General features: G+C 50.5%; 1 protein-coding gene across 1 annotated transcript in view; it reads left to right on the plus strand.

Annotated features, from left to right (window-relative positions):
- The window catches only part of LOC115146209 (mucin-2-like), a 49,274-nt gene extending 30,590 nt beyond the window's left edge, over positions 1-18,684 (plus strand). Inside the window, exons 16-17 of the mRNA XM_029688145.2 lie at positions 18,216-18,256; positions 18,387-18,684. Coding sequence (XP_029544005.1) covers positions 18,216-18,256; positions 18,387-18,479 — 134 coding nt within the window. The 3' untranslated portion in view covers positions 18,480-18,684. The remainder of the gene's footprint in view (positions 1-18,215; positions 18,257-18,386) is intronic.
- Positions 18,685-26,470: the final 7,786 nt, after the last annotated feature.

Genomic DNA, 26,470 nt, shown 5'->3' on the forward strand with positions numbered 1-26,470 from the left:
TTGTATAAACCCATGCTCCTCTCCCCACCCGTATATAAACCCATGCTCCTCTCCCCACCCGTATATAAACCCATGCTACTCTCCCCACCCGTATATAAACCCATGCTCCTCTTCCCACCCGTATATAAACCCATGCTCCTCTCCCCACCCTTGTATAAGCCCATGCTCCTCTCCCCACCCTTGTATAAGCCCATGCTCCTCTCCCCACCCTTGTATAAGCCCATGCTCCTCTCCCCACCCTTGTATAAACCCATGCTCCTCTCCCCACCCGTATATAAACCCATGCTCCTCTCCCCACCCGTATATAAACCCATGCTCCTCTCCCCACCCGTATATAAACCCATGCTCCTCTTCCCACCCGTATATATACCCATGCTCCTCTCCCCACCCGTATATAAACCCATGCTCCTCTCCCCACCCTTGTATAAGCCCATGCTCCTCTCCCCACCCTTGTATAAGTCCATGCTCCTCTCCCCACCCGTATATAAACCCATGCTCCTCTCCGTATATAAACCCATGCTCCTCTCCCCACCTATATAAACCCATGCTCCTCTCCCCACCCGTATATAAAATGCTCCTCTCCCCACCCTTGTATAAACCCATGCTCCTCTCCCCACCCGTATATAAACCCATGCTCCTCTCCCCACCCGTATATAAACCCATGCTCCTCTCCCCACCCTTGTATAAACCCATGCTCCTCTCCCCACCCGTATATAAACCCATGCTCCTTCCCCACCCGTATATAAACCCATGCTACTCTCCCCACCCGTATATAAACCCATGCTCCTCTTCCCACCCGTATATAAACCCATGCTCCTCTCCCCACCCTTGTATAAGCCCATGCTCCTCTCCCCACCCTTGTATAAGCCCATGCTCCTCTCCCCCACCCTTGTATAAGCCCATGCTCCTCTCCCCACCCTTGTATAAGTCCATGCTCCTCTCCCCACCCTTGTATAAGTCCATGCTCCTCTCCCCACCCGTATATAAACCCATGCTACTCTCCCCACCGTATATAAACCCATGCTCCTCTCCCACCTGTATATAAACCCATCTCCTCTCCCACCCTTGTATAAACCCATGCTCCTCTCCCCACCCGTATATAAACCCATGCTCCTCTCCCCACCCGTATATAAACCCATGCTACTCTCCCCACCCGTATATAAACCCATGCTCCTCTTCCCACCCGTATATAAACCCATGCTCCTCTCCCCACCCTTGTATAAGCCCATGCTCCTCTCCCCACCCTTGTATAAGCCCATGCTCCTCTCCCCACCCTTGTATAAGCCCATGCTCCTCTCCCCACCCTTGTATAAGTCCATGCGCCTCTCCCCACCCGTATATAAACCCATGCTCCTCTCCCCACCCTATATAAACCCATGCTCCTCTCCCCACCCGTATATAAACCCATGCTCCTCTCCCCACCCTTGTATAAGCCCATGCTCCCTCTCCCCACCCTTGTATAAGTCCATGCTCCTGTCCCCACCCGTATATAAACCCATGCTCCTCTCCCCACCCTTGTATAAACCCATGCTCCTCTCCCCACCCGTATATAAACCCATGCTCCTCTCCCCACCCTTGTATAAACCCATGCTCCTGTCCCCACCCGTATATAAACCCATGCTCCTTCCCCACCCGTATATAAACCCATGCTCCTCTCCCCACCCGTATATAAACCCATGCTCCTCTTCCCACCCGTATATATACCCATGCTCCTCTCCCCACCCGTATATAAACCCATGCTCCTCTCCCCACCCTTGTATAAGGCCATGCTCCTCTCCCCACCCTTGTATAAGTCCATGGTCCTCTCCCCACCCTTGTATAAGCCCATGCTCCTCTCCCCACCCTTGTATAAGTCCATGCTCCTCTCCCCACCCGTATATAAACCCATGCTCCTCTCCCCACCCGTATATAAACCCATGCTCCTCTCCCCACCCTTGTATAAACCCATGCTCCTCTCCCCACCCGTATATAAACCCATGCTCCCTCTCCCCATGTATATAAACCCATGCTCCTCCCCACCCGTATATAAACCCATGCTCCTCTCCCCACCCTTGTATAAACCCATGCTCCTCTCCCCACCCGTATATAAACCCATGCTCCTCTCCCCACCCGTATATAAACCCATGCTACTCTCCCCACCCGTATATAAACCCATGCTCCTCTTCCCACCCGTATATAAACCCATGCTCCTCTCCCCACCCTTGTATAAGCCCATGCTCCTCTCCCCACCCTTGTATAAGCCCATGCTCCCTCCCCACCCTTGTATAAGCCCATGCTCCTCTCCCCACCCTTGTATAAACCCATGCTCCTCTCCCCACCCGTATATAAACCCATGCTCCTCTCCCCACCCGTATATAAACCCATGCTCCTCTCCCCACCCGTATATAAACCCATGCTCCTCTTCCCACCCGTATATATACCCATGCTCCTCCCCACCCGTATATAAACCCATGCTCCTCTCCCCACCCTTGTATAAGCCCTCCTCTCCCCACCCTTGTATAAGCCCATGCTCCTCTCCCCACCCTTGTATAAGTCCATGCTCCTCTCCCCACCCGTATATAAACCCATGCTCCTCTCCCCACCCGTATATAAACCCATGCTCCTCTCCCCACCCTTGTATAAACCCATGCTCCTCTCCCCACCCGTATATAAACCCATGCTCCTCTCCCCACCCGTATATAAACCCATGCTCCTCTCCCCACCCGTATATAAACCCATGCTCCCTCTCCCCACCCTTGTATAAACCCATGCCTCTCCCCACCCGTATATAAACCCATGCTCCTCTCCCCACCCGTATATAAACCCATGCTACTCTCCCCACCCGTATATAAACCCATGCTCCTCTTCCCACCCGTATATAAACCCATGCTCCTCTCCCCACCCTTGTATAAGCCCATGCTCCTCTCCCCACCCTTGTATAAGCCCATGCTCCTCTCCCCACCCTTGTATAAGCCCATGCTCCTCTCCCCACCCTTTGTATAAACCCATGCTCCTCTCCCCACCCGTATATAAACCCATGCTCCTCTCCCCACCCGTATATAAACCCATGCTCCTCTCCCCACCCGTATATAAACCCATGCTCCTCTTCCCACCCGTATATATACCCATGCTCCTCTCCCCACCCTTATATAAACCCATGCTCCTCTCCCCACCCTTGTATAAGCCCATGCTCCTCTCCCCACCCTTGTATAAGTCCATGCTCCTTCCCCACCCGTATATAAACCCATGCTCCTCTCCCCACCCTTATATAAACCCATGCTCCTCTCCCCACCCGTATATAAACCCATGCTCCTCTCCCCCCCGTATATAAACCCATGCTCCTCTCCCCACCTTGTATAAACCCATGCTCCTCTCCCCACCCGTATATAAACCCATGCTCCTCTCCCCCCGTATATAAACCCATGCTCCTCTCCCCACCTTGTATAAACCCATGCTCCCTCCCCACCCGTATATAAACCCATGCTCCTCTCCCCACCCGTATATAAACCCATGCTACTCTCCCCACCCGTATATAATGCTCCTCTTCCCACCCGTATATAAACTCCATGCTCCTCTCCCCACCCTTGTATAAGCCCATGCTCCTCTCCCCACCCTTGTATAAGTCCATGCTCCTCTCCCCACCCTTGTATAAGCCCATGCTCCTCTCCCCACCCTTGTATAAGTCCATGCTCCTCTCCCCACCCTTGTATAAGTCCATGCTCCTCTCCCCACCCGTATATAAACCCATGCTACTCTCCCCACCCGTATATAAACCCATGCTCCTCTCCCCACCCGTATATATAAACCCATGCTCCTCTCCCCACCTTGTATAAACCCATGCTCCTCTCCCCACCGTATATAAACCCATGCTCCTTCCCCACCCGTATATAAACCCATGCTACTCTCCCCCTGTATATAAACCCATGCTCCTCTTCCCACCGATATAAACCCATGCTCCTCTCCCCACCCTTGTATAAGCCCATGCTCCTCTCCCCACCCTTGTATAAGCCCATGCTCCTCTCCCCACCCTTGTATAAGCCCATGCTCCTCTCCCCACCCTTGTATAAGTCCATGCGCCTCTCCCCACCCGTATATAAACCCATGCTCCTCTCCCCACCCGTATATAAACCCATGCTCCTCTCCCCACCCGTATATAAACCCATGCTCCTCTCCCCACCCTTGTATAAGCCCATGCTCCTCTCCCCACCCTTGTATAAGTCCATGCTCCTGTCCCCACCCGTATATAAACCCATGCTCCTCTCCCCACCCTTGTATAAACCCATGCTCCTCTCCCCACCCGTATATAAACCCATGCTCCTCTCCCCACCCTTGTATAAACCCATGCTCCTGTCCCCACCGTATATAAACCCATGCTCTCTCCCCACCCGTATATAAACCCATGCTCCTCTCCCCACCCGTATATAAACCCATGCTCCTCTTCCCACCCGTATATATACCCATGCTCCTCTCCCCACCCTTATATAAACCCATGCTCCTCTCCCCACCCTTGTATAAGGCCATGCTCCTCTCCCCACCCTTGTATAAGTCCATGGTCCTCTCCCCACCCTTGTATAAGCCCATGCTCCTCTCCCCACCCTTGTATAAGTCCATGCTCCTCTCCCCACCCGTATATAAACCCATGCTCCTCTCCCCACCCGTATATAAACCCATGCTCCTCTCCCCACCCTTGTATAAACCCATGCTCCTCTCCCCACCCGTATATAAACCCATGCTCCTCTCCCCACCCGTATATAAACCCATGCTCCTCTCCCCACCCTTGTATAAACCCATGCTCCTCTCCCCACCCGTATATAAACCCATGCTCCTCTCCCCACCGTATATAAACCCATGCTACTCTCCCCACCCGTATATAAACCCATGCTCCTCTTCCCACCCGTATATAAACCCATGCTCCTCTCCCCACCCTTGTATAAGCCCATGCTCCTCTCCCCACCCTTGTATAAGCCCATGCTCCTCTCCCCACCCTTGTATAAGCCCATGCTCCTCTCCCCACCCTTGTATAAACCCATGCTCCTCTCCCCACCCGTATATAAACCCATGCTCCTCTCCCCACCCGTATATAAACCCATGCTCCTCTCCCCACCCGTATATAAACCCATGCTCCTCTTCCCACCCGTATATATACCCATGCTCCTCTCCCCACCCGTATATAAACCCATGCTCCTCTCCCCACCCTTGTATAAGCCCATGCTCCTCTCCCCACCCTTGTATAAGTCCATGCTCCTCTCCCCACCCTTGTATATAAACCCATGCTCCTCTCCCCACCCGTATATAAACCCATGCTCCTCTCCCCACCCGTATATAAACCCATGCTCCTCTCCCCACCCGTATATAAACCCATGCTACTCTCCCCACCCGTATATAAACCCATGCTCCTCTTCCCACCCGTATATAAACCCATGCTCCTCTCCCCACCCTTGTATAAGCCCATGCTCCTCTCCCCACCCTTGTATAAGCCCATGCTCCTCTCCCCACCCTTGTCTAAGCCCATGCTCCTCTCCCCACCCTTGTATAAGTCCATGCTCCTCTCCCCACCCTTGTATAAGTCCATGCTCCTCTCCCCACCCGTATATAAAACCATGCTCCTCTCCCCACCCGTATATAAACCCATGCTCCTCTCCCCACCCGTATATAAACCCATGCTCCTCTCCCCACCCGTATATAAACCCATGCTCCTCTCCCCACCCTTGTATAAGCCCATGCTCCTCTCCCCACCCGTATATAAACCCATGCTCCTCTCCCCACCCGTATATAAACCCATGCTCCTCTCCCCACCCTTGTATAAACCCATGCTCCTCTCCCCACCCGTATATAAACCCATGCTCCTCTTCCCACCCGTATATAAACCCATGCTCCTCTCCCCACCCTTGTATAAGCCCATGCTCCTCTCCCCACCCTTGTATAAGCCCATGCTCCTCTCCCCACCCTTGTATAAGCCCATGCTCCTCGCCCCACCCTTGTATAAGCCCATGCTCCTCTCCCTACCCTTGTGTAAGTCCATGGTCCTCTCCCCACCCTTGTATAAACCCATGCTCCTGTCCCCACCCGTATATAAACCCATGATCTCTCCCCACCCGTAAATAAACCCATGCTCCTCTCCCCACCCGTATATAAACCCATGCTCCTCTCCCCACCCTTGTATAAGCCCATGCTCCTCTCCCCACCCGTATATAAACCCATGCTCCTCTCCCCACCCGTATATAAACCCATGCTCCTCTCCCCACCCTTATATAAACCCATGCTCCTCTCCCCACCCGTATATAAACCCATGCTCCTCTCCCCACCCGTATATAAACCCATGCTCCTCTCCCCACCCTTGTATAAACCCATGCTCCTCTCCCCACCCGTATATAAACCCATGCTCCTCTCCCCACCCGTATATAAACCCATGCTCCTCTCCCCACCCTTGTATAAACCCATGCTCCTCTCCCCACCCGTATATAAACCCATGCTCCTCTCCCCACCCGTATATAAACCCATGCTACTCTCCCCACCCGTATATAAACCCATGCTCCTCTTCCCACCCGTATATAAACCCATGCTCCTCTCCCCACCCTTGTATAAGCCCATGCTCCTCTCCCCACCCTTGTATAAGCCCATGCTCCTCTCCCCACCCTTGTATAAGCCCATGCTCCTCTCCCCACCCTTGTATAAGTCCATGCGCCTCTCCCCACCCGTATATAAACCCATGCTCCTCTCCCCACCCGTATATAAACCCATGCTCCTCTCCCCACCCGTATATAAACCCATGCTCCTCTCCCCACCCTTGTATAAGCCCATGCTCCTCTCCCCACCCTTGTATAAGTCCATGCTCCTGTCCCCACCCGTATATAAACCCATGCTCCTCTCCCCACCCTTGTATAAACCCATGCTCCTCTCCCCACCCGTATATAAACCCATGCTCCTCTCCCCACCCTTGTATAAACCCATGCTCCTGTCCCCACCCGTATATAAACCCATGCTCCTCTCCCCACCCGTATATAAACCCATGCTCCTCTCCCCACCCGTATATAAACCCATGCTCCTCTTCCCACCCGTATATATACCCATGCTCCTCTCCCCACCCGTATATAAACCCATGCTCCTCTCCCCACCCTTGTATAAGGCCATGCTCCTCTCCCCACCCTTGTATAAGTCCATGGTCCTCTCCCCACCCTTGTATAAGCCCATGCTCCTCTCCCCACCCTTGTATAAGTCCATGCTCCTCTCCCCACCCGTATATAAACCCATGCTCCTCTCCCCACCCGTATATAAACCCATGCTCCTCTCCCCACCCTTGTATAAACCCATGCTCCTCTCCCCACCCGTATATAAACCCATGCTCCTCTCCCCACCCGTATATAAACCCATGCTCCTCTCCCCACCCGTATATAAACCCATGCTCCTCTCCCCACCCTTGTATAAACCCATGCTCCTCTCCCCACCCGTATATAAACCCATGCTCCTCTCCCCACCCGTATATAAACCCATGCTACTCTCCCCACCCGTATATAAACCCATGCTCCTCTTCCCACCCGTATATAAACCCATGCTCCTCTCCCCACCCTTGTATAAGCCCATGCTCCTCTCCCCACCCTTGTATAAGCCCATGCTCCTCTCCCCACCCTTGTATAAGCCCATGCTCCTCTCCCCACCCTTGTATAAACCCATGCTCCTCTCCCCACCCGTATATAAACCCATGCTCCTCTCCCCACCCGTATATAAACCCATGCTCCTCTCCCCACCCGTATATAAACCCACGCTCCTCTTCCCACCCGTATATATACCCATGCTCCTCTCCCCACCCGTATATAAACCCATGCTCCTCTCCCCACCCTTGTATAAGCCCATGCTCCTCTCCCCACCCTTGTATAAGTCCATGCTCCTCCCCACCCGTATATAAACCCATGCTCCTCTCCCCACCCGTATATAAACCCATGCTCCTCTTCCCACCCGTATATAAACCCATGCTCCTCTCCCCACCCTTGTATAAGCCCATGCTCCTCTCCCCACCCTTGTATAAGCCCATGCTCCTCTCCCCACCCTTGTATAAGCCCATGCTCCTCCCCACCCTTGTATAAACCCATGCTCCTCTCCCCACCCGTATATAAACCCATGCTCCTCTCCCCACCCGTATATAAACCCATGCTCCTCTCCCCACCCGTATATAAACCCATGCTCCTCTTCCCACCCGTATATATACCCATGCTCCTCTCCCCACCCGTATATAAACCCATGCTCCTCTCCCCACCCTTGTATAAGCCCATGCTCCTCTCCCCACCCTTGTATAAGTCCATGCTCCTCTCCCCACCCGTATATAAACCCATGCTCCTCTCCCCACCCGTATATAAACCCATGCTCCTCTCCCCACCCGTATATAAACCCATGCTCCTCTCCCCACCCGTATATAAACCCATGCTACTCTCCCCACCCGTATATAAACCCATGCTCCTCTTCCCACCCGTATATAAACCCATGCTCCTCTCCCCACCCTTGTATAAGCCCATGCTCCTCTCCCCACCCTTGTATAAGCCCATGCTCCTCTCCCCAAAGCCCATGCTCCTCTCCCCACCCTTGTATAAGTCCATGCTCCTCTCCCCACCCTTGTATAAGTCCATGCTCCTCTCCCCACCCGTATATAAAACCATGCTCCTCTCCCCACCCGTATATAAACCCATGCTCCTCTCCCCACCCGTATATAAACCCATGCTCCTCTCCCCACCCGTATATAAACCCATGCTCCTCTCCCCACCCTTGTATAAGCCCATGCTCCTCTCCCCACCCGTATATAAACCCATGCTCCTCTCCCCACCCGTATATAAACCCATGCTCCTCTCCCCACCCTTGTATAAACCCATGCTCCTCTCCCCACCCGTATATAAACCCATGCTCCTCTTCCCACCCGTATATAAACCCATGCTCCTCTCCCCACCCTTGTATAAGCCCATGCTCCTCTCCCCACCCTTGTATAAGCCCATGCTCCTCTCCCCACCCTTGTATAAGCCCATGCTCCTCGCCCCACCCTTGTATAAGCCCATGCTCCTCTCCCTACCCTTGTGTAAGTCCATGGTCCTCTCCCCACCCTTGTATAAACCCATGCTCCTGTCCCCACCCGTATATAAACCCATGATCCTCTCCCCACCCGTAAATAAACCCATGCTCCTCTCCCCACCCGTATATAAACCCATGCTCCTCTCCCCACCCTTGTATAAGCCCATGCTCCTCTCCCCACCCGTATATAAACCCATGCTCCTCTCCCCACCCGTATATAAACCCATGCTCCTCTCCCCACCCGTATATAAACCCATGCTCCTCTCCCCACCCGTATATAAACCCATGCTCCTCTCCCCACCCTTGTATAAACCCATGCTCCTCTCCCCACCCGTATATAAACCCATGCTCCTCTCCCCACCCGTATATAAACCCATGCTCCTCTCCCCACCCTTGTATAAACCCATGCTCCTCTCCCCACCCGTATATAAACCCATGCTCCTCTCCCCACCCGTATATAAACCCATGCTACTCTCCCCACCCGTATATAAACCCATGCTCCTCTTCCCACCCGTATATAAACCCATGCTCCTCTCCCCACCCTTGTATAAGCCCATGCTCCTCTCCCCACCCTTGTATAAGCCCATGCTCCTCTCCCCACCCTTGTATAAGCCCATGCTCCTCTCCCCACCCTTGTATAAGTCCATGCGCCTCTCCCCACCCGTATATAAACCCATGCTCCTCTCCCCACCCGTATATAAACCCATGCTCCTCTCCCCCCGTATATAAACCCATATCCCCATAAACCCATGCTCCTCTCCCCACCCTTGTATAAGTCCATGCTCCTGTCCCCACCCGTATATAAACCCATGCTCCTCTCCCCACCCTTGTATAAACCCATGCTCCTCTCCCCACCCGTATATAAACCCATGCTCCTCTCCCCACCCTTGTATAAACCCATGCTCCTGTCCCCACCCGTATATAAACCCATGCTCCTCTCCCCACCCGTATATAAACCCATGCTCCTCTCCCCACCCGTATATAAACCCATGCTCCTCTTCCCACCCGTATATATACCCATGCTCCTCTCCCCACCCGTATATAAACCCATGCTCCTCTCCCCACCCTTGTATAAGGCCATGCTCCTCTCCCCACCCTTGTATAAGTCCATGGTCCTCTCCCCACCCTTGTATAAGCCCATGCTCCTCTCCCCACCCTTGTATAAGTCCATGCTCCTCTCCCCACCCGTATATAAACCCATGCTCCCTCTCCCCACCCGTATATAAACCCATGCTCCTCTCCCCACCCTTGTATAAACCCATGCTCCTCTCCCCAACGTATATAAACCCATGCTCCTCTCCCCACCCGTATATAAACCCATGCTCCTCTCCCCACCCGTATATAAACCCATGCTCCTCTCCCCACCCTTGTATAAACCCATGCTCCTCTCCCCACCCGTATATAAACCCATGCTCCTCTCCCCACCCGTATATAAACCCATGCTACTCTCCCCACCCGTATATAAACCCATGCTCCTCTTCCCACCCGTATATAAACCCATGCTCCTCTCCCCACCCTTGTATAAGCCCATGCTCCTCTCCCCACCCTTGTATAAGCCCATGCTCCTCTCCCCACCCTTGTATAAGCCCATGCTCCTCTCCCCACCCTTGTATAAACCCATGCTCCTCTCCCCACCCGTATATAAACCCATGCTCCTCTCCCCACCCGTATATAAACCCATGCTCCTCTCCCCACCCTTATATAAACCCATGCTCCTCTTCCCACCCGTATATAATACCCATGCTCCTCTCCCCACCCGTATATAAACCCATGCTCCTCTCCCCACCCTTGTATAAGCCCATGCTCCTCTCCCCACCCTTGTATAAGTCCATGCTCCTCTCCCCACCCGTATATAAACCCATGCTCCTCTCCCCACCCGTATATAAACCCATGCTCCTCTCCCCACCCGTATATAAACCCATGCTCCTCTCCCCACCCGTATATAAACCCATGCTCCTCTCCCCACCCTTGTATAAACCCATGCTCCTCTCCCCACCCGTATATAAACCCATGCTCCTCTCCCCACCCGTATATAAACCCATGCTCCTCTCCCCACCCTTGTATAAACCCATGCTCCTCTCCCCACCCGTATATAAACCCATGCTCCCTCTCCCCACCCGTATATAAACCCATGCTACTCTCCCCACCCGTATATAAACCCATGCTCCTCTTCCCACCCGTATATAAACCCATGCTCCTCTCCCCACCCTTGTATAAGCCCATGCTCCTCTCCCCACCCTTGTATAAGCCCATGCTCCTCTCCCCACCCTTGTATAAGCCCATGCTCCTCTCCCCACCCTTGTATAAGTCCATGCTCCTCTCCCCACCCTTGTATAAGTCCATGCTCCTCTCCCCACCCGTATATAAACCCATGCTACTCTCCCCACCCGTATATAAACCCATGCTCCTCTCCCCACCCGTATATAAACCCATGCTCCTCTCCCCACCCTTGTATAAACCCATGCTCCTCTCCCCACCCGTATATAAACCCATGCTCCTCTCCCCACCCGTATATAAACCCATGCTACTCTCCCCACCCGTATATAAACCCATGCTCCTCTTCCCACCCGTATATAAACCCATGCTCCTCTCCCCCTTGTATAAGCCCATGCTCCCCACCCTTGTATAAGCCCATCCCCCTCTCCCTTGTATAAACCCATGCTCCTCTCCCCACCCTTGTATAAGTCCATGCTCCTCTCCCCACCCGTATATAAACCCATGCTCCTCTCCCCACCCGTATATAAACCCATGCTCCTCTCCCCACCCGTATATAAACCCATGCTCCTCTCCCCACCCTTGTATAAGCCCATGCTCCTCTCCCCACCCTTGTATAAGTCCATGCTCCTGTCCCCACCCGTATATAAACCCATGCTCCTCTCCCCACCCTTGTATAAACCCATGCTCCTCTCCCCACCCGTATATAAACCCATGCTCCTCTCCCCACCCTTGTATAAACCCATGCTCCTGTCCCCACCCGTATATAAACCCATGCTCCTCTCCCCACCCGTATATAAACCCATGCTCCTCTCCCCACCCGTATATAAACCCATGCTCCTCTTCCCACCCGTATATAAACCCATGCTCCTCTCCCCACCCGTATATAAACCCATGCTCCCTCTCCCCACCCTTGTATAAGGCCATGCTCCTCTCCCCACCCTTGTATAAGTCCATGGTCCTCTCCCCACCCTTGTATAAGCCCATGCTCCTCTCCCCACCCTTGTATAAGTCCATGCTCCTCTCCCCACCCGTATATAAACCCATGCTCCTCTCCCCACCCGTATATAAACCCATGCTCCTCTCCCACCCTTGTATAAACCCCCTCTCCCCACCCGTATATAAACCCATGCTCCTCTCCCCACCCGTATATAAACCCATGCTCCTCTCCCCACCTTGTATAAACCCATGCTCCTCTCCCCACCCGTATATAAACCCATGCTCCTCTCCCCACCCGTATATATAAACCCAATCCGTATATAAACTCCTCTCCCCACCCGTATATAAACCCATGCTCCTCTCCCCACCCTTGTATAAGCCCATGCTCCTCTCCCCACCCTTGTATAAGCCCATGCTCCTCTCCCCACCCTTGTATAAGCCCATGCTCCTCTCCCCACCCTTGTATAAACCCATGCTCCTCTCCCCACCCGTATATAAACCCATGCTCCTCTCCCCACCCGTATATAAACCCATGCTCCTCTCCCCACCCGTATATAAACCCATGCTCCTCTCCCCACCCGTATATAAACCCATGCTCCTCTCCCCACCCTTATATAAACCCATGCTCCTCTCCCCACCCTTGTATAAGTCCATGCTCCTCTCCCCACCCGTATATAAACCCATGCTCCTCTCCCCACCCGTATATAAACCCATGCTCCTCTCCCCACCCGTATATAAACCCATGCTCCTCTCCCCACCCGTATATAAACCCATGCTCCTCTCCCCACCCTTGTATAAACCCATGCTCCTCTCCCCACCCGTATATAAACCCATGCTCCTCTCCCCACCCGTATATAAACCCATGCTCCTCTCCCCACCCTTGTATAAACCCATGCTCCTCTCCCCACCCGTATATAAACCCATGCTCCTCTCCCCCCGTATATAAACCCATGGTACTCTCCCCACCCGTATATAAACCCATGCTCCTCTTCCCACCCGTATATAAACCCATGCTCCTCTCCCCACCCTTGTATAAGCCCATGCTCCTCTCCCCACCCTTGTATAAGCCCATGCTCCTCTCCCCACCCTTGTATAAGCCCATGCTCCTCTTCCCACCCTTGTATAAGTCCATGCTCCTCTCCCCACCCTTGTATAAGTCCATGCTCCTCTCCCCACCCGTATATAAAACCATGCTCCTCTCCCCCACCCGTATATAAACCCATGCTCCTCTCCCCACCCGTATATAAACCCATGCTCCTCTCCCCACCCGTATATAAACCCATGCTCCTCTCCCCACCCTTGTATCAACCCATGCTCCTCTCCCCACCCGTATATAAACCCATGCTCCTCTCCCCACCCTTGTATAAACCCATGCTCCTCTCCCCACCCGTATATAAACCCATGCTCCTCTCCCCACCCGTATATAAACCCATGCTCCTCTCCCCACCCTTGTATAAGCCCATGCTCCTCTCCCCACCCTTGTATAAGTCCATGCTCCTGTCCCCACCCGTATATAAACCCATGCTCCTCTCCCCACCCTTGTATAAACCCATGCTCCTCTCCCCACCCGTATATAAACCCATGCTCCTCTCCCCACCCTTGTATAAACCCATGCTCCTCTCCCCACCCGTATATAAACCCATGCTCCTCTCCCCACCCGTATATAAACCCATGCTCCTCTCCCCACCCGTATATAAACCCATGCTCCTCTTCCCACCCGTATATATACCCATGCTCCTCTCCCCACCCGTATATAAACCCATGCTCCTCTCCCCACCCTTGTATAAGGCCATGCTCCTCTCCCCACCCTTGTATAAGTCCATGGTCCTCTCCCCACCCTTGTATAAGTCCATGGTCCTCTCCCCACCCTTGTATAAGCCCATGCTCCTCTCCCCACCCTTGTATAAGTCCATGCTCCTCTCCCCACCCGTATATAAACCCATGCTCCTCTCCCCACCCGTATATAAACCCATGCTCCTCTCCCCACCCTTGTATAAACCCATGCTCCTCTCCCCACCCGTATATAAACCCATGCTCCTCTCCCCACCCGTATATAAACCCATGCTCCTCTCCCCACCCTTGTATAAACCCATGCTCCTCTCCCCACCCGTATATAAACCCATGCTCCTCTCCCCACCCGTATATAAACCCATGCTCCTCTCCCCACCCTTGTATAAACCCATGCTCCTCTTCCCACCCGTATATAAACCCATGCTCCTCTCCCCACCCTTGTATAAGCCCATGCTCCTCTCCCCACCCTTGTATAAGTCCATGCTCCTCTCCCCACCCTTGTATAAACCCATGCTCCTGTCCCCACCCGTATATAAACCCATGCTCCTCTCCCCACCCGTATATAAACCCATGCTCCTCTTCCCACCCGTATATAAACCCATGCTCCTCTCCCCACCCGTATATAAACCCATGCTCCTCTCCCCACCCTTGTATAAGCCCATGCTCCTCTCCCCACCCTTGTATAAGCCCATGCTCCTCTCCCCACCCTTGTATAACCCATGCTCCTCTCCCCACCCTTGTATAAGTCCATGCTCCTCTCCCCCCCCGTATATAAACCCATCTCCCCACCCGTATATAAACCCATGCTCCTCTCCCCACCCGTATATAAACCCATGCTCCTCTCCCCACCCGTATATAAACCCATGCTCCTCTCCCCACCCGTATATAAACCCATGCTCCTCTCCCCACCCTTGTAACAACCCATGCTCCTCTCCCCCACCCGTATATAAACCCATGCTCCTCTCCCCACCCTTGTATAAACCCATGCTCCTCTCCCCACCCGTATATAAACCCATGCTCCTCTCCCCACCCGTATATAAACCCATGCTCCTCTCCCCACCCTTGTATAAGTTCATGCTCCTCTCCCCACCCTTGTATAAGTCCATGCTCCTGTCCCCACCCGTATATAAACCCATGCTCCTCTCCCCACCCTTGTATAAACTCATGCTCCTCTCCCCACCCTTATATAAACCCATGCTCCTCTCCCCACCCTTGTATAAACCCATGCTCCTCTCCTCACCCTTGTATAAACCCATGCTCCTCTCCCCACCCTTGTATAAGCCCATGCTCCTCTCCCCACCCTTGTATAAGTCCATGCTCCTCTCCCCACCCGTATATAAACCCATGCTCCTCTCCCCACCCGTATATAAACCCATGCTCCTCTCCCCACCCGTATATAAACCCATGCTCCTCTCCCCACCCGTATATAAACCCATGCTCCTCTCCCCACCCGTGTCTAAACCCATGGGCCTCTCCCCACCCTTGTATAAGCCCATGCTCCTCTCCCCACCCGTATATAAGCCCATGCTCCTCTCCCCACCCGTATATAAACCCATGCTCCTCTCCCCACCCGTATATAAACCCATGCTCCTCTCCCCACCCTTGTATAAACCCATGCTCCTCTCCCCACCCGTATATAAACCCATGCTCCTCTCCCCACCCGTATATAAACCCATGCTCCTCTCCCCACCCTTGTATAAACCCATGCTCCTCTCCCCACCCGTATATAAACCCATGCTCCTCTCCCCACCCGTATATAAACCCATGCTCCTCTTCCCACCCGTATATAAACCCATGCCCCTCTCCCCACCCGTATATAAACCCATGCTCCTCTCCCCACCCTTGTATAAGCCCATGCTCCTCTCCCCACCCTTGTATAAGCCCATGCTCCTCTCCCCACCCTTGTATAAGCCCATGCTCCTCTCCCCACCCTTGTATAAGTCCATGCTCCTCTCCCCACCCGTATATAAACCCATGCTCCTCTCCCCACCCGTATATAAACCCATGCTCCTCTCCCCACCCGTATATAAACCCATGCTCCTCTCCCCACCCGTATATAAACCCATGCTCCTCTCCCCACCCGTATATAAACCCATGCTCCTCTCCCCACCCTTGTAACAACCCATGCTCCTCTCCCCACCCGTATATAAACCCATGCTCCTCTCCCCACCCTTGTATAAACCCATGCTCCTCTCCCCACCCGTATATAAACCCATGCTCCTCTCCCCACCCGTATATAAACCCATGCTCCTCTCCCCACCCTTGTATAAGTTCATGCTCCTCTCCCCACCCTTGTATAAGTCCATGCTCCTGTCCCCACCCGTATATAAACCCATGCTCCTCTCCCCACCCTTGTATAAACCCATGCTCCTCTCCCCACCCGTATATAAACCCATGCTCCTCTCCCCACCCTTGTATAAACCCATGCTCCTCTCCTCACCCTTGTATAAGCCCATGCTCCTCTCCCCACCCTTGTATAAGCCCATGCTCCTCTCCCCACCCTTGTATAAGTCCATGCTCCTCTCCCCACCCGTATATAAACCCATGCTCCTCTCCCCACCCGTATATAAACCCATGCTCCTCTCCCCACCCGTATATAAACCCATGCTCCTCTCCCCACCCGTATATAAACCCATGCTCCTCTCCCCACCCGTATATAAACCCATGCTCCTCTCCCCACCCGTGTCTAAACCCATGGGCCTCTCCCCACCCTTGTATAAGCCCATGCTCCTCTCCCCACCCGTATATAAGCCCATGCTCCTCTCCCCACCCGTATATAAACCCATGCTCCTCTCCCCACCCGTATATAAACCCATGCTCCTCTCCCCACCCTTGTATAAACCCATGCTCCTCTCCCCACCCGTATATAAACCCATGCTCCTCTCCCCACCCGTATATAAACCCATGCTCCTCTCCCCACCCTTGTATAAACCCATGCTCCTCTCCCCACCCGTATATAAACCCATGCTCCTCTCCCCACCCGTATATAAACCCATGCTCCTCTCCCCACCCGTATATAAACCCATGCTCCTCTTCCCACCCGTATATAAACCCATGCTCCTCTCCCCACCCTTGTATAAGCCCATGCTCCTCTCCCCACCCTTGTATAAGTCCATGCTCCTCTCCCCACCCTTGTATAAGTCCATGCTCCTGTCCCCACCCGTATATAAACCCATGCTCCTCTCCCCACCCGTATATAAACCCATGCTCCTCTCCCCACCCGTATATAAACCCATGCTCCTCTTCCCACCCGTATATAAACCCATGCCCCTCTCCCCACCCGTATATAAACCCATGCTCCTCTCCCCACCCTTGTATAAGCCCATGCTCCTCTCCCCACCCTTGTATAAGCCCATGCTCCTCTCCCCACCCTTGTATAAGCCCATGCTCCTCTCCCCACCCTTGTATAAGTCTATGCTCCTCTCCCCACCCGTATATAAACCCATGCTCCTCTCCCCACCCGTATATAAACCCATGCTCCTCTCCCCACCCGTATATAAACCCATGCTCCTCTCCCCACCCGTATATAAACCCATGCTCCTCTCCCCACCCTTGTAACAACCCATGCTCCTCTCCCCAATTTATTTGCAAATTATGGTGGAAAATAAGTATTTGGTCACCTACAAACAAGCAAGATTTCTGGCTCTCACAGACCTGTAACTTCTTCTTTAAGAGGCTCCTCTGTCCTCCACTCGTTACCTGTATTAATGGCACCTGTATGAACTTGTTATCAGTACAAAAGACACCTGTCCACAACCTCAAACAGTCACACTCCAAACTCCACCATAATTTGCAAATAAATTCATTAAAAATCCTACAATGTGATTTTCTGGATTTTTTTTCTCATTTTGTCTGTCATAGTTGAAGTGTACCTATGATGAAAATTACAGGCCTCTCTCATCTTTTTTAGGTGGGAGAACATGCACAATTGGTGGCTGACTAAATACTTTTTTGCCCCACTGTATATACTGCTTTTTATAGGACATAAAGTTGTTTATGCCTGGATTTAGTTCTGAATGTAGTCATATCAGCAAGCATGTATTATAAGTTATACATGCATCAGAACATGTGTTAGTCTGAGCATCTTGAAAGTGTTTGAAACAGAGCTGTAAGTCTTCAGGGTGGTTTGACTCTGGAGGAAAAGTGTAAAGTGACATCAAGCACAGCAAAGAAACACAGCCACAACAACAACTGGAGGCACGCACACACATTCTCACTCAGGCTCTCTCTGTGTTGTACAGGCCCTATCGAAGAGAATGGACAGTCATTTGAAAACTACACAGTAAGTAGAATCACCAACTGTGTTATGTTCAGATATGTGTTACATCCATAAAATATGCCTATTCCCAGAGGATTAGTTTTACAGCACTGTAGATTTAAAGGTCTAAAGTGAAACTGTTTCTTTTCTCTAGACTGATACGTACCACATATACTGCTCAATCCCTGACAAACTAGCAAACTCAGCCCAGCCGGATGGGTTGTACAGTCTTCTACAGGCACACTGAAACTACACCACTGGCTGTCTGTAGCTATGTCTCACACAAATACCCTCTTTGTCCCATGATGTGCTTTGTTTATTACATATCAAGTTACTGAGCGTATCCATAACATCTGTTACTGTGTTAGCAGTTTTATTTTGGAGGGGTCTGGTGGCATACTCCTGAGTATTTGTCTGATTTTGTTCTCGTAGTAAACACAAAATCTACTGTGTATCTGTTCTTTCAGCTGTGTCATTCCATAACGGTCAGATCAAAATCAACAAATACGGACATTTCAAAATGATATCAATAAATGTGTAGCATATTAACACAATGCTACCATGCAACAACGCAAATAGTAAATGAAGCGACATTCATTGAAATTAAGAACAAAAGAGTAGTATCTTAAAGAAAAATAACACAAATTCCCCAATATACAACAATCTTACATTTTCCTTTGTGAAATGAATCTTGCCACTAACATTAAAATATGCTTATTAGCTAGATGCTAGATGCACCAAAAAAGCTTGGGAAAAGTCTGAAAATGTAATAGACTTTTCCTCTTTTTATAGCAGGAGTATTCATATTTATATTAACCATACATGTTGCTTCAGGCTACAAATTATATTTCAACTTTAAAATGTTTACGTTGTTGGCAACAGATCATAAAAATGGAAAATATAGATTTCCTAAATGCTACTCAAATATCCCCATCTGCCCACATTTACCTGTTATTTAATTTCCCAGTTTAAATTAAACTTACTCTGCCTCCCCTTCAATGTGCAGTGTTGTAGACACATTCTAGCTTTTTAGTTCAATGACCTCTGAGCAGTTAAGATGTAAATGGTGTTGGTGCCATAACTTTGATGACAATTTATTTTCAAACTAAAATGGGGAGGGGGATTAGCCTCATTCAACCATTCTGATCTTGCCAGTTTACATTCTGTTTCGCTGCACACGAGAGTTCAGCAGATATGGAGGAGAGGGGGGGGGGGGGTGTCACGATCGTTGTATGAAGGAGACCAAGGTGCAGCGTGGTATACGTACATTCTCTTTATTAAAAGAATGAACACCGAACAAACTAACAAACGAAATGTGAAGCTATACAATAGAGTGCTGAAAGGCAACTACACATAGTCAAGATCCCACACTAGAAAGTGGGAAAAAAAGGCCTGTCTAAATATGATACCCAATCAGAGACAATGATAAACAGCTGTCTCTGATTGGGAACCATATCAGGCCAATATAGACATACATAATCTCTAGACATACAGTGGGGAGAACAAGTATTTGATACACTGCCGATTTTGAAGGTTTTCCTACTTACAAAGCATGTAGATGTCTGTAATGTTTATCATAGGTACACTTTAACTGTGAGAGACGGAATCTAAAACAAAAATCCATAAAATCACATTGTATGATTTTTAAGTAATTAATTTGCATTTTATTGCGTGACTTAAGTATTTGATCACCTACCAACCAGTAAGAATTCCGGCTCTCACAGACCTGTTAGTTTTTCTTTAAGAATCCCTCCTGTTCTCCACTCATTACCTGTATTAACTGCACCTGTTTGAACTCGTTACCTGTATAAAAGACACCTGTCCACACACTCAATCAAACAGACTCCAACCTCTCCACAATGGCCAAGACCAGAGAGCTGTGTAAGGACATCAGGGATAAAATTGTAGGCCTGCACAAGGCTGGGATGGGCTACAGGACAATAGGCAAGCAGCTTGGTATGAAGGCAACAATTGTTGGTGCAATTATTAGAAAATGGAAGAAGTTCAAGATGACGGTCAATCACCCTCGGTCTGGGGCTCCAAGCAAGATCTCACCTCGTGGGGCATCAATTATCATGAGGAAGGTGAGGGATCAGCCCAGAACTACACGGCAGGACCTGGTCAAGGACCTGAACAGAGCTGGGACCACAGTCTCAAAGAAAACCATTAGTTATACACTACGCCGTCATGGATTAAAATCCTGCAGCGCACGCAAGGTCCCCCTGCTCAAGCCAGCGTATGTCCAGGCCCGTCTGAAGTTTGCCAATGACCATCTGGATGATCCAGAGGAGGAATGGGAGAAGGTCATGTGGTCTGATGAGAAAAAAATAGAGCTTTTTGGTCTAAACTCCACTCGCCGTGTTTGGAGGAAGAAGAAGGATGAATACAACCCCAAGAACACCATCCCAACCATGAAGCATGGAGGTGGAAACATCATTATTTGGGGATGCTTTTCTGCAAAGGGGACAGGATGACTGCACCGTATTGAGGGGAGGATGGATGGGGCCATGTATTGCGAGATCTTGGCCAACAACCTCCTTCCCTCAGTAAGAGCATTGAAGATGGGTCGTGGCTTCCAGCATGACAACGACCCGAAACACACAGCCAGGGCAACTAAGGAGTGGCTCCGTAAGAAGCATCTCAAGGTTCTGGAGTGGCCTAGCCAGTCTCCAGACCTGAAAACAATAGAACATCTTTAGAGGGAGCTGAAAGTCCGTATTGCCCAGCGACAGCCCCGAAACCTGAAGGATCTGGAGAAGGTCTGTATGGAGGAGTGGGCCAAAATCCCTGCTGCAGTGAGTGCAAACCTGGTCAAGAACTACAGGAAACGTATGATCTCTGTAATTGCAAACAAAGGTTTCTGTACCAAATATGAAGTTCTGCTTTTCTGATGTATCAAATACTTATGTCATGCAATAAAATGCAAATGAATTACTTAAAAATCATACAATGTGATTTTATGGACTTTTGTTTTAGATTCTGTCTCTCACAGTTGAAGTGTACCTATGATAAAAAATGATAGACCTCTACATGCTTTGTAAGTAGGAAAACCTGCAAAATCGACAGTGTATCAAATACTTGTTCTCCCCACTGTACATAAACCCCTAGACATACAAAAACCTAGAGTACCCACCCTAGTCACACCCTGACCTAACCAAAATATATAGAAAACAGAGATATCTAAGGTCAGGGTGTGATAGGGGGTGGCTCCCCCTCTTTTATAAGCCCCTCTATAAAACCTTTGTGGTACAGTAAATACACAGTAAATACACAGTAAATACACAGTAAATACACAGTAAATACACAGTAAATACACAGTAAATACAACGTCCTATGCTTTTCTTTGCTCTGTATGAAATGCTCTCTTCTGTAAAAAGAAAAACCAAACACAATAAATGGACTCCAACCTTTGGCAACACTGGGTGTTATTGACTACAAGTAGTCACAGACATTGATATTTTGCTCTTGTTCTGTGGTTCTGTGTTGTAGTCAGTGCTACTGTGAGGGGGGCAGAGAGGCCTGCATTCTCCTGCAGCAGTCAGACAGTCTACAGGTCACATACCGGTACATGGACTGTATGCTGCCACTTATCCACACAAACAGGTGCACCAGTGTAGATGTGCACACACAGCAGGATGGAGAGGATGACATGAGTCAGGTCGCTTCCTGTCCATATGATACTTCAGCCTATCACATTTCAGACACTCGTTGTGTTCAGAGGGGTTAAGGATGGAAATGCAGATGAACCAAAATTCAGATACATTCAATCACATACAATATTTACCAGATTTGAGCAAAACCCAATTCACCCTCCAAAAATACTAATATGAGCAATGTATTAAGGCATCTGACAATTACTGTAATTGTCACAGTTTAGGGTGAGCCCCTTGATACTCCAACACATGACTGTTTTCAGCACACCCCCAACACAGACCAGGACATTTAAGTATGCCCAGGGTAAGTTTTTATTTTAAATTCATGGGTTACCATGTATCGGGCCCCGTTTCCCTACCCCCAATGGCAGACTGCACAATTTTCCCAGACTGTGTCCCCCTGGCTCCCTCAGGTAGGTTACACTCCCCCTGACTCCCTCAGGTAGGTTACCCTCCCCCTGGCTCCCTCAGGTAGGTTACACTCCCCCTGACTCCATCAGGTAGGTTACCCTCCCCCTGGCTCCCTCAGGTAGGTTACCCTCCCCCTGACTCCCTCAGGTAGGTTACCCTCCCCCCTGGCTCCCTCAGGTAGGTTACACTCCCCCTGACTCCCTCAAGTATGTTACACTCCCCCCTGGCTCCCTCAGGTAGGTTACCCTCCCCTGACTCCCTCAGGTAGGTTAGCCTCCCCTGACTCCCTCAGGTAGGTTAGCCTCCCCTGGCTCCCTCAGGTAGGTTACCCTCCCCTGGCTCCCTCAGGTAGGTTACACTCCCCTGACTCCCTCAGGTAGGTTAGCCTCCCCTGACTCCCTCAGGTAGGTTACCCTCCCCTGACTCCCTCAGGTAGGTTACACTCCCCCTGACTCCCTCAGGTAGGTTACACTCCCCCTGACTCCCTCAGGTAGGTTACCCTCCCCCTGACTCCCTCAGGTAGGTTACCCTCCCCCTGACTCCCTCAGGTAGGTTACCCTCCCCCTGGCTCCCTCAGGTAGGTTACCCTCCCCTGACTCCCTCAGGTAGGTTACACTCCCCTGACTCCCTCAGGTAGGTTACCCTCCCCTGACTCCCTCAGGTAGGTTACCCTCCCCCTGACTCCCTCAGGTAGGTTACCCTCCCCCTGACTCCCTCAGGTAGGTTACACTCTCCCTGACTCCCTCAGGTAGGTTACCCTCCCCCTGACTCCCTCAGGTAGGTTACCCTCCCCCTGACTCCCTCAGGTAGGTTACACTCCCCCTGACTCCCTCAGGTAGGTTACACTCCCCCCCCTGACCCTCCCCTGACTCCCTCAGGTAGGTTACCCTCCCCTGACTCCCTCAGGTAGGTTACACTCCCCTGACTCCCTCAGGTAGGTTACCCTCCCCTGACTCCCTCAGGTAGGTTACCCTCCCCCTGACTCCCAGGTAGGTTACACTCCCCTGACTCCCTCAGGTAGGTTACCCTCCCCTGACTCCCTCAGGTAGGTTACACTCCCCTGACTCCCTCAGGTAGGTTACCCTCCCCTGACTCCCTCAGGTAGGTTACCCTCCCCCTGACTCCCTCAGGTAGGTTACCCTCCCCCTGACTCCCTCAGGTAGGTTACCCTCCCCCTGACTCCCTCAGGTAGGTTACACTCCCCTGACTCCCTCAGGTAAATAGCGGGCATGCAATCGTAACACTGCAACACACTGCACACTGAATTGTTCTGATATGGCACTGAATCAAGATAGTTATTGTCAGTGGCAACCTGTCATTGCCTGTTTTGCATGTTATTTTGGCATTAATACGTGTCACATATCAGTTTGCAAACAATGTAAAAAATCGATAAATAATAATTTACTTAATAAAGCCGCATACAAACTAGGTCTTTTTTTATTTCTTGAGTAAGGCAGCTCCAAAATGTAGGTGTTTCAGCCTAGCTCGGTGCTTTCTGTGGTTGTGGGGCAGCCAGTGGAAAATACAGACCGTATAGGTTGGTAATGTTCTCTAGTTGTGCCGTGATTGGCTCTGTGTTCTGTCACTCATGGGGACAGTAGTCACCCTAAATTCAAGGCCCTTGGTTGCTGCCATAGAGTTACATTAGAAGTGCCTGTCCAAGAAGGCTCAAGGTCATTGGCCACAAATAAAATGATGTCAATTCATGTTATATCTACAGTAGCTTTGATTGGACCGAGCATCTCAACATCGTACTTGCAAAATCTTAGCTAGAAAGCTAGCAGTCATCATCATCAATCAAGTCGACAATCTACTGGCAAATCCTTTTCAATCCTTGTTATATGAAGAGAAATAATAAAGAGAAATTATAGATAAAACGTATTGGTGCTCATCGGCCGTTGGGTATTAACATTACACAGCAAGTTGGAAATCGCAAATTCAACAATGAGTGGTTTGGAAGGAATCAGAGGCTAACTGCAAGCATTGCAAAGCCATCACTAGCCTGCTTGTCAGTTGAGTGGGTGTGTGGTCCCAAATCTGGGTTTAAGGGTCTCTTTTCCAAGATTAAAAGGATAATCATTCAACATTGGCCACTCCAACTGGGAAAATACCTTTTGAATGGTCATCCAACTCGGAATTGCAAGTCGGGAACTCGGGCCTCTTTCTAGAGCTCTGACCTGAAAATCATCAAGATTCGACCTTGTTCTTTTCTGAGTTCTCAGTTGTCTTGGATAAACAAAAATCCAGAGAATGCCAGACATTAATGACAACATTTTCCCATGACGGACCGCCGCACCACCTTTCTGTTCAAGTGAGCACAGCAAAACAAGGTGAGTCCAAAAATGTTTTGTATGCTGCTGCATAAATGATGTAATATACCAGGAGATATGTATACTGTAGCTAATAAAGTAATATTAAGTGTATTAAGCAAGGTGGCAGGTAAGCTGTTAGCAGCCCGTGTGCCTCACCCTAATAATTTAGTCCCTTTTCCACACTTAATTTCACCTACTTTTCTGACTTGGTGGTGCACGTGTAGCCTATAGCCTGTTTTAGATAAATGTAATCATTGACCATGGTAAGCGCTTTCATTGTCTGCTTATATGCCCAATTAACTGAAAGGTTGCTGGATTGAATCCCCAAGCTGACAAGGTAAAAATGTGTCGTTCTGCCCCTGAACAAGGCAGTCAACTCACTGTTCCCCAATAGGCCATCATTGTAAATAAGAATTTGTTCTTAACTGACTTGCATAGGTAAATAAAAAAGGAATGATAATTCATCCTATGGTTCTGACTTGGTGTACAGGGAGAACACTGTAAGAACGGCCCATGTTCTGAATTCTGTCGGCTGTACATTTCAAAAGTGCTGAACAAATAGTTATATTGACTTCGTCCATCCTAGCTCGCTCATTAATGTCTTAATCGGAATTACAGATTGCCTCTTATCCGCTCGTCATCCTCTTATGCCATAGTTTGTACATCTCAATTGTCAGTAGAAACCACATTTGTTTAAGCAAGTCAGCCATATCAGCTATGTTTTTTTAAAGGCAGTAAATGAGGCTGAATAAACTGTATTGCTGCCACACAAGGCTCCGCTGATAGCCAGGTGTAGCAGTGGTAAGGTGTTGGGTCTGCTGTTGGGACTCTGCTGTTGGGACAGCTTTATTTAGGCCCTAACAGTTTGTGGGCACTGTTTTTCACTTTTATAGTGAAATTAATGTATTGTTTAGTGTTGTGTTGTGTAGTGGCTTTGCTGGCATGCATCTAAAAAACATGTTTTGGGGTTTGCCCCACCAAGATTTACATGCTAAAACCACCACTGGTCATTCTAAGGGAAGGCACTGCAAACAATATGGTGAAAGGCACTACAATCTCGCTCTATTGCTGCACACAATATGAGACCCATCCTTGGCCCTGCTCTACTCTGCCAACCCCTCTAAAGGACTACTGCTATGGGACAAATAGAGAGGGGGAAAGACACACAAGAGAACATATAGAAAGGGTGGGGAAAGGTTCTAGATTTCTAGGGTCCGATGAGAACCATTTCCCCACAAAATCAAAATAAACGTCTCCCTGTTCTGGAACGTGCCCGGTCTGAGACTGCTTGCCGATGTCACCGATAGCCCCGCCTCCGGTACTAAACGAGAGGAAGACAGATGGCAGGGAAACCTGCCGACAATAGTGGCTTCTAGTGGAGTGGCAAAACAGCCCAGAGAGAGTAGTGTGAGGGGACCACAGGAAGAATCACATCCCTTACTTGGTGGAGCTAAAGCTCCTAGATGTCCTTTATACCAATGCCTCTCTCGGTCCATTGCTCTCCAATCACCACGCAGCTCCACAGCCCCATTTCGTCGTCAACTCAGACGCCCACTTCCTCACTCAAATTCGCCAGTAAGACTTCTCGTCCCACATACACTGGTCCAGTGCGATCACCACAAACAAGACATGGACACTTGCATGGGAGACTGATCCCCACAGAGAGACATTCTCTGCTCAACTCCCAGCCCCGAACACCACAAAACACAAGGATTTTAAAGGAAATTACAGACAATCCTCAGCTACCTGTCTGATTAGCTAATCCGCTGCAGGTGGGTCTGATCACACCAGCCCCGCCACCCTCTCCCCCCCTTTCTCTACAGTCGTCCTGACTATCCTGAACTAGCCAACTGTGCCCAGTA

This window comes from Oncorhynchus nerka, linkage group LG2 (genome assembly GCF_034236695.1).
Source record: "Oncorhynchus nerka isolate Pitt River linkage group LG2, Oner_Uvic_2.0, whole genome shotgun sequence".
Taxonomy (NCBI): Eukaryota; Metazoa; Chordata; class Actinopteri; order Salmoniformes; family Salmonidae; genus Oncorhynchus; species Oncorhynchus nerka.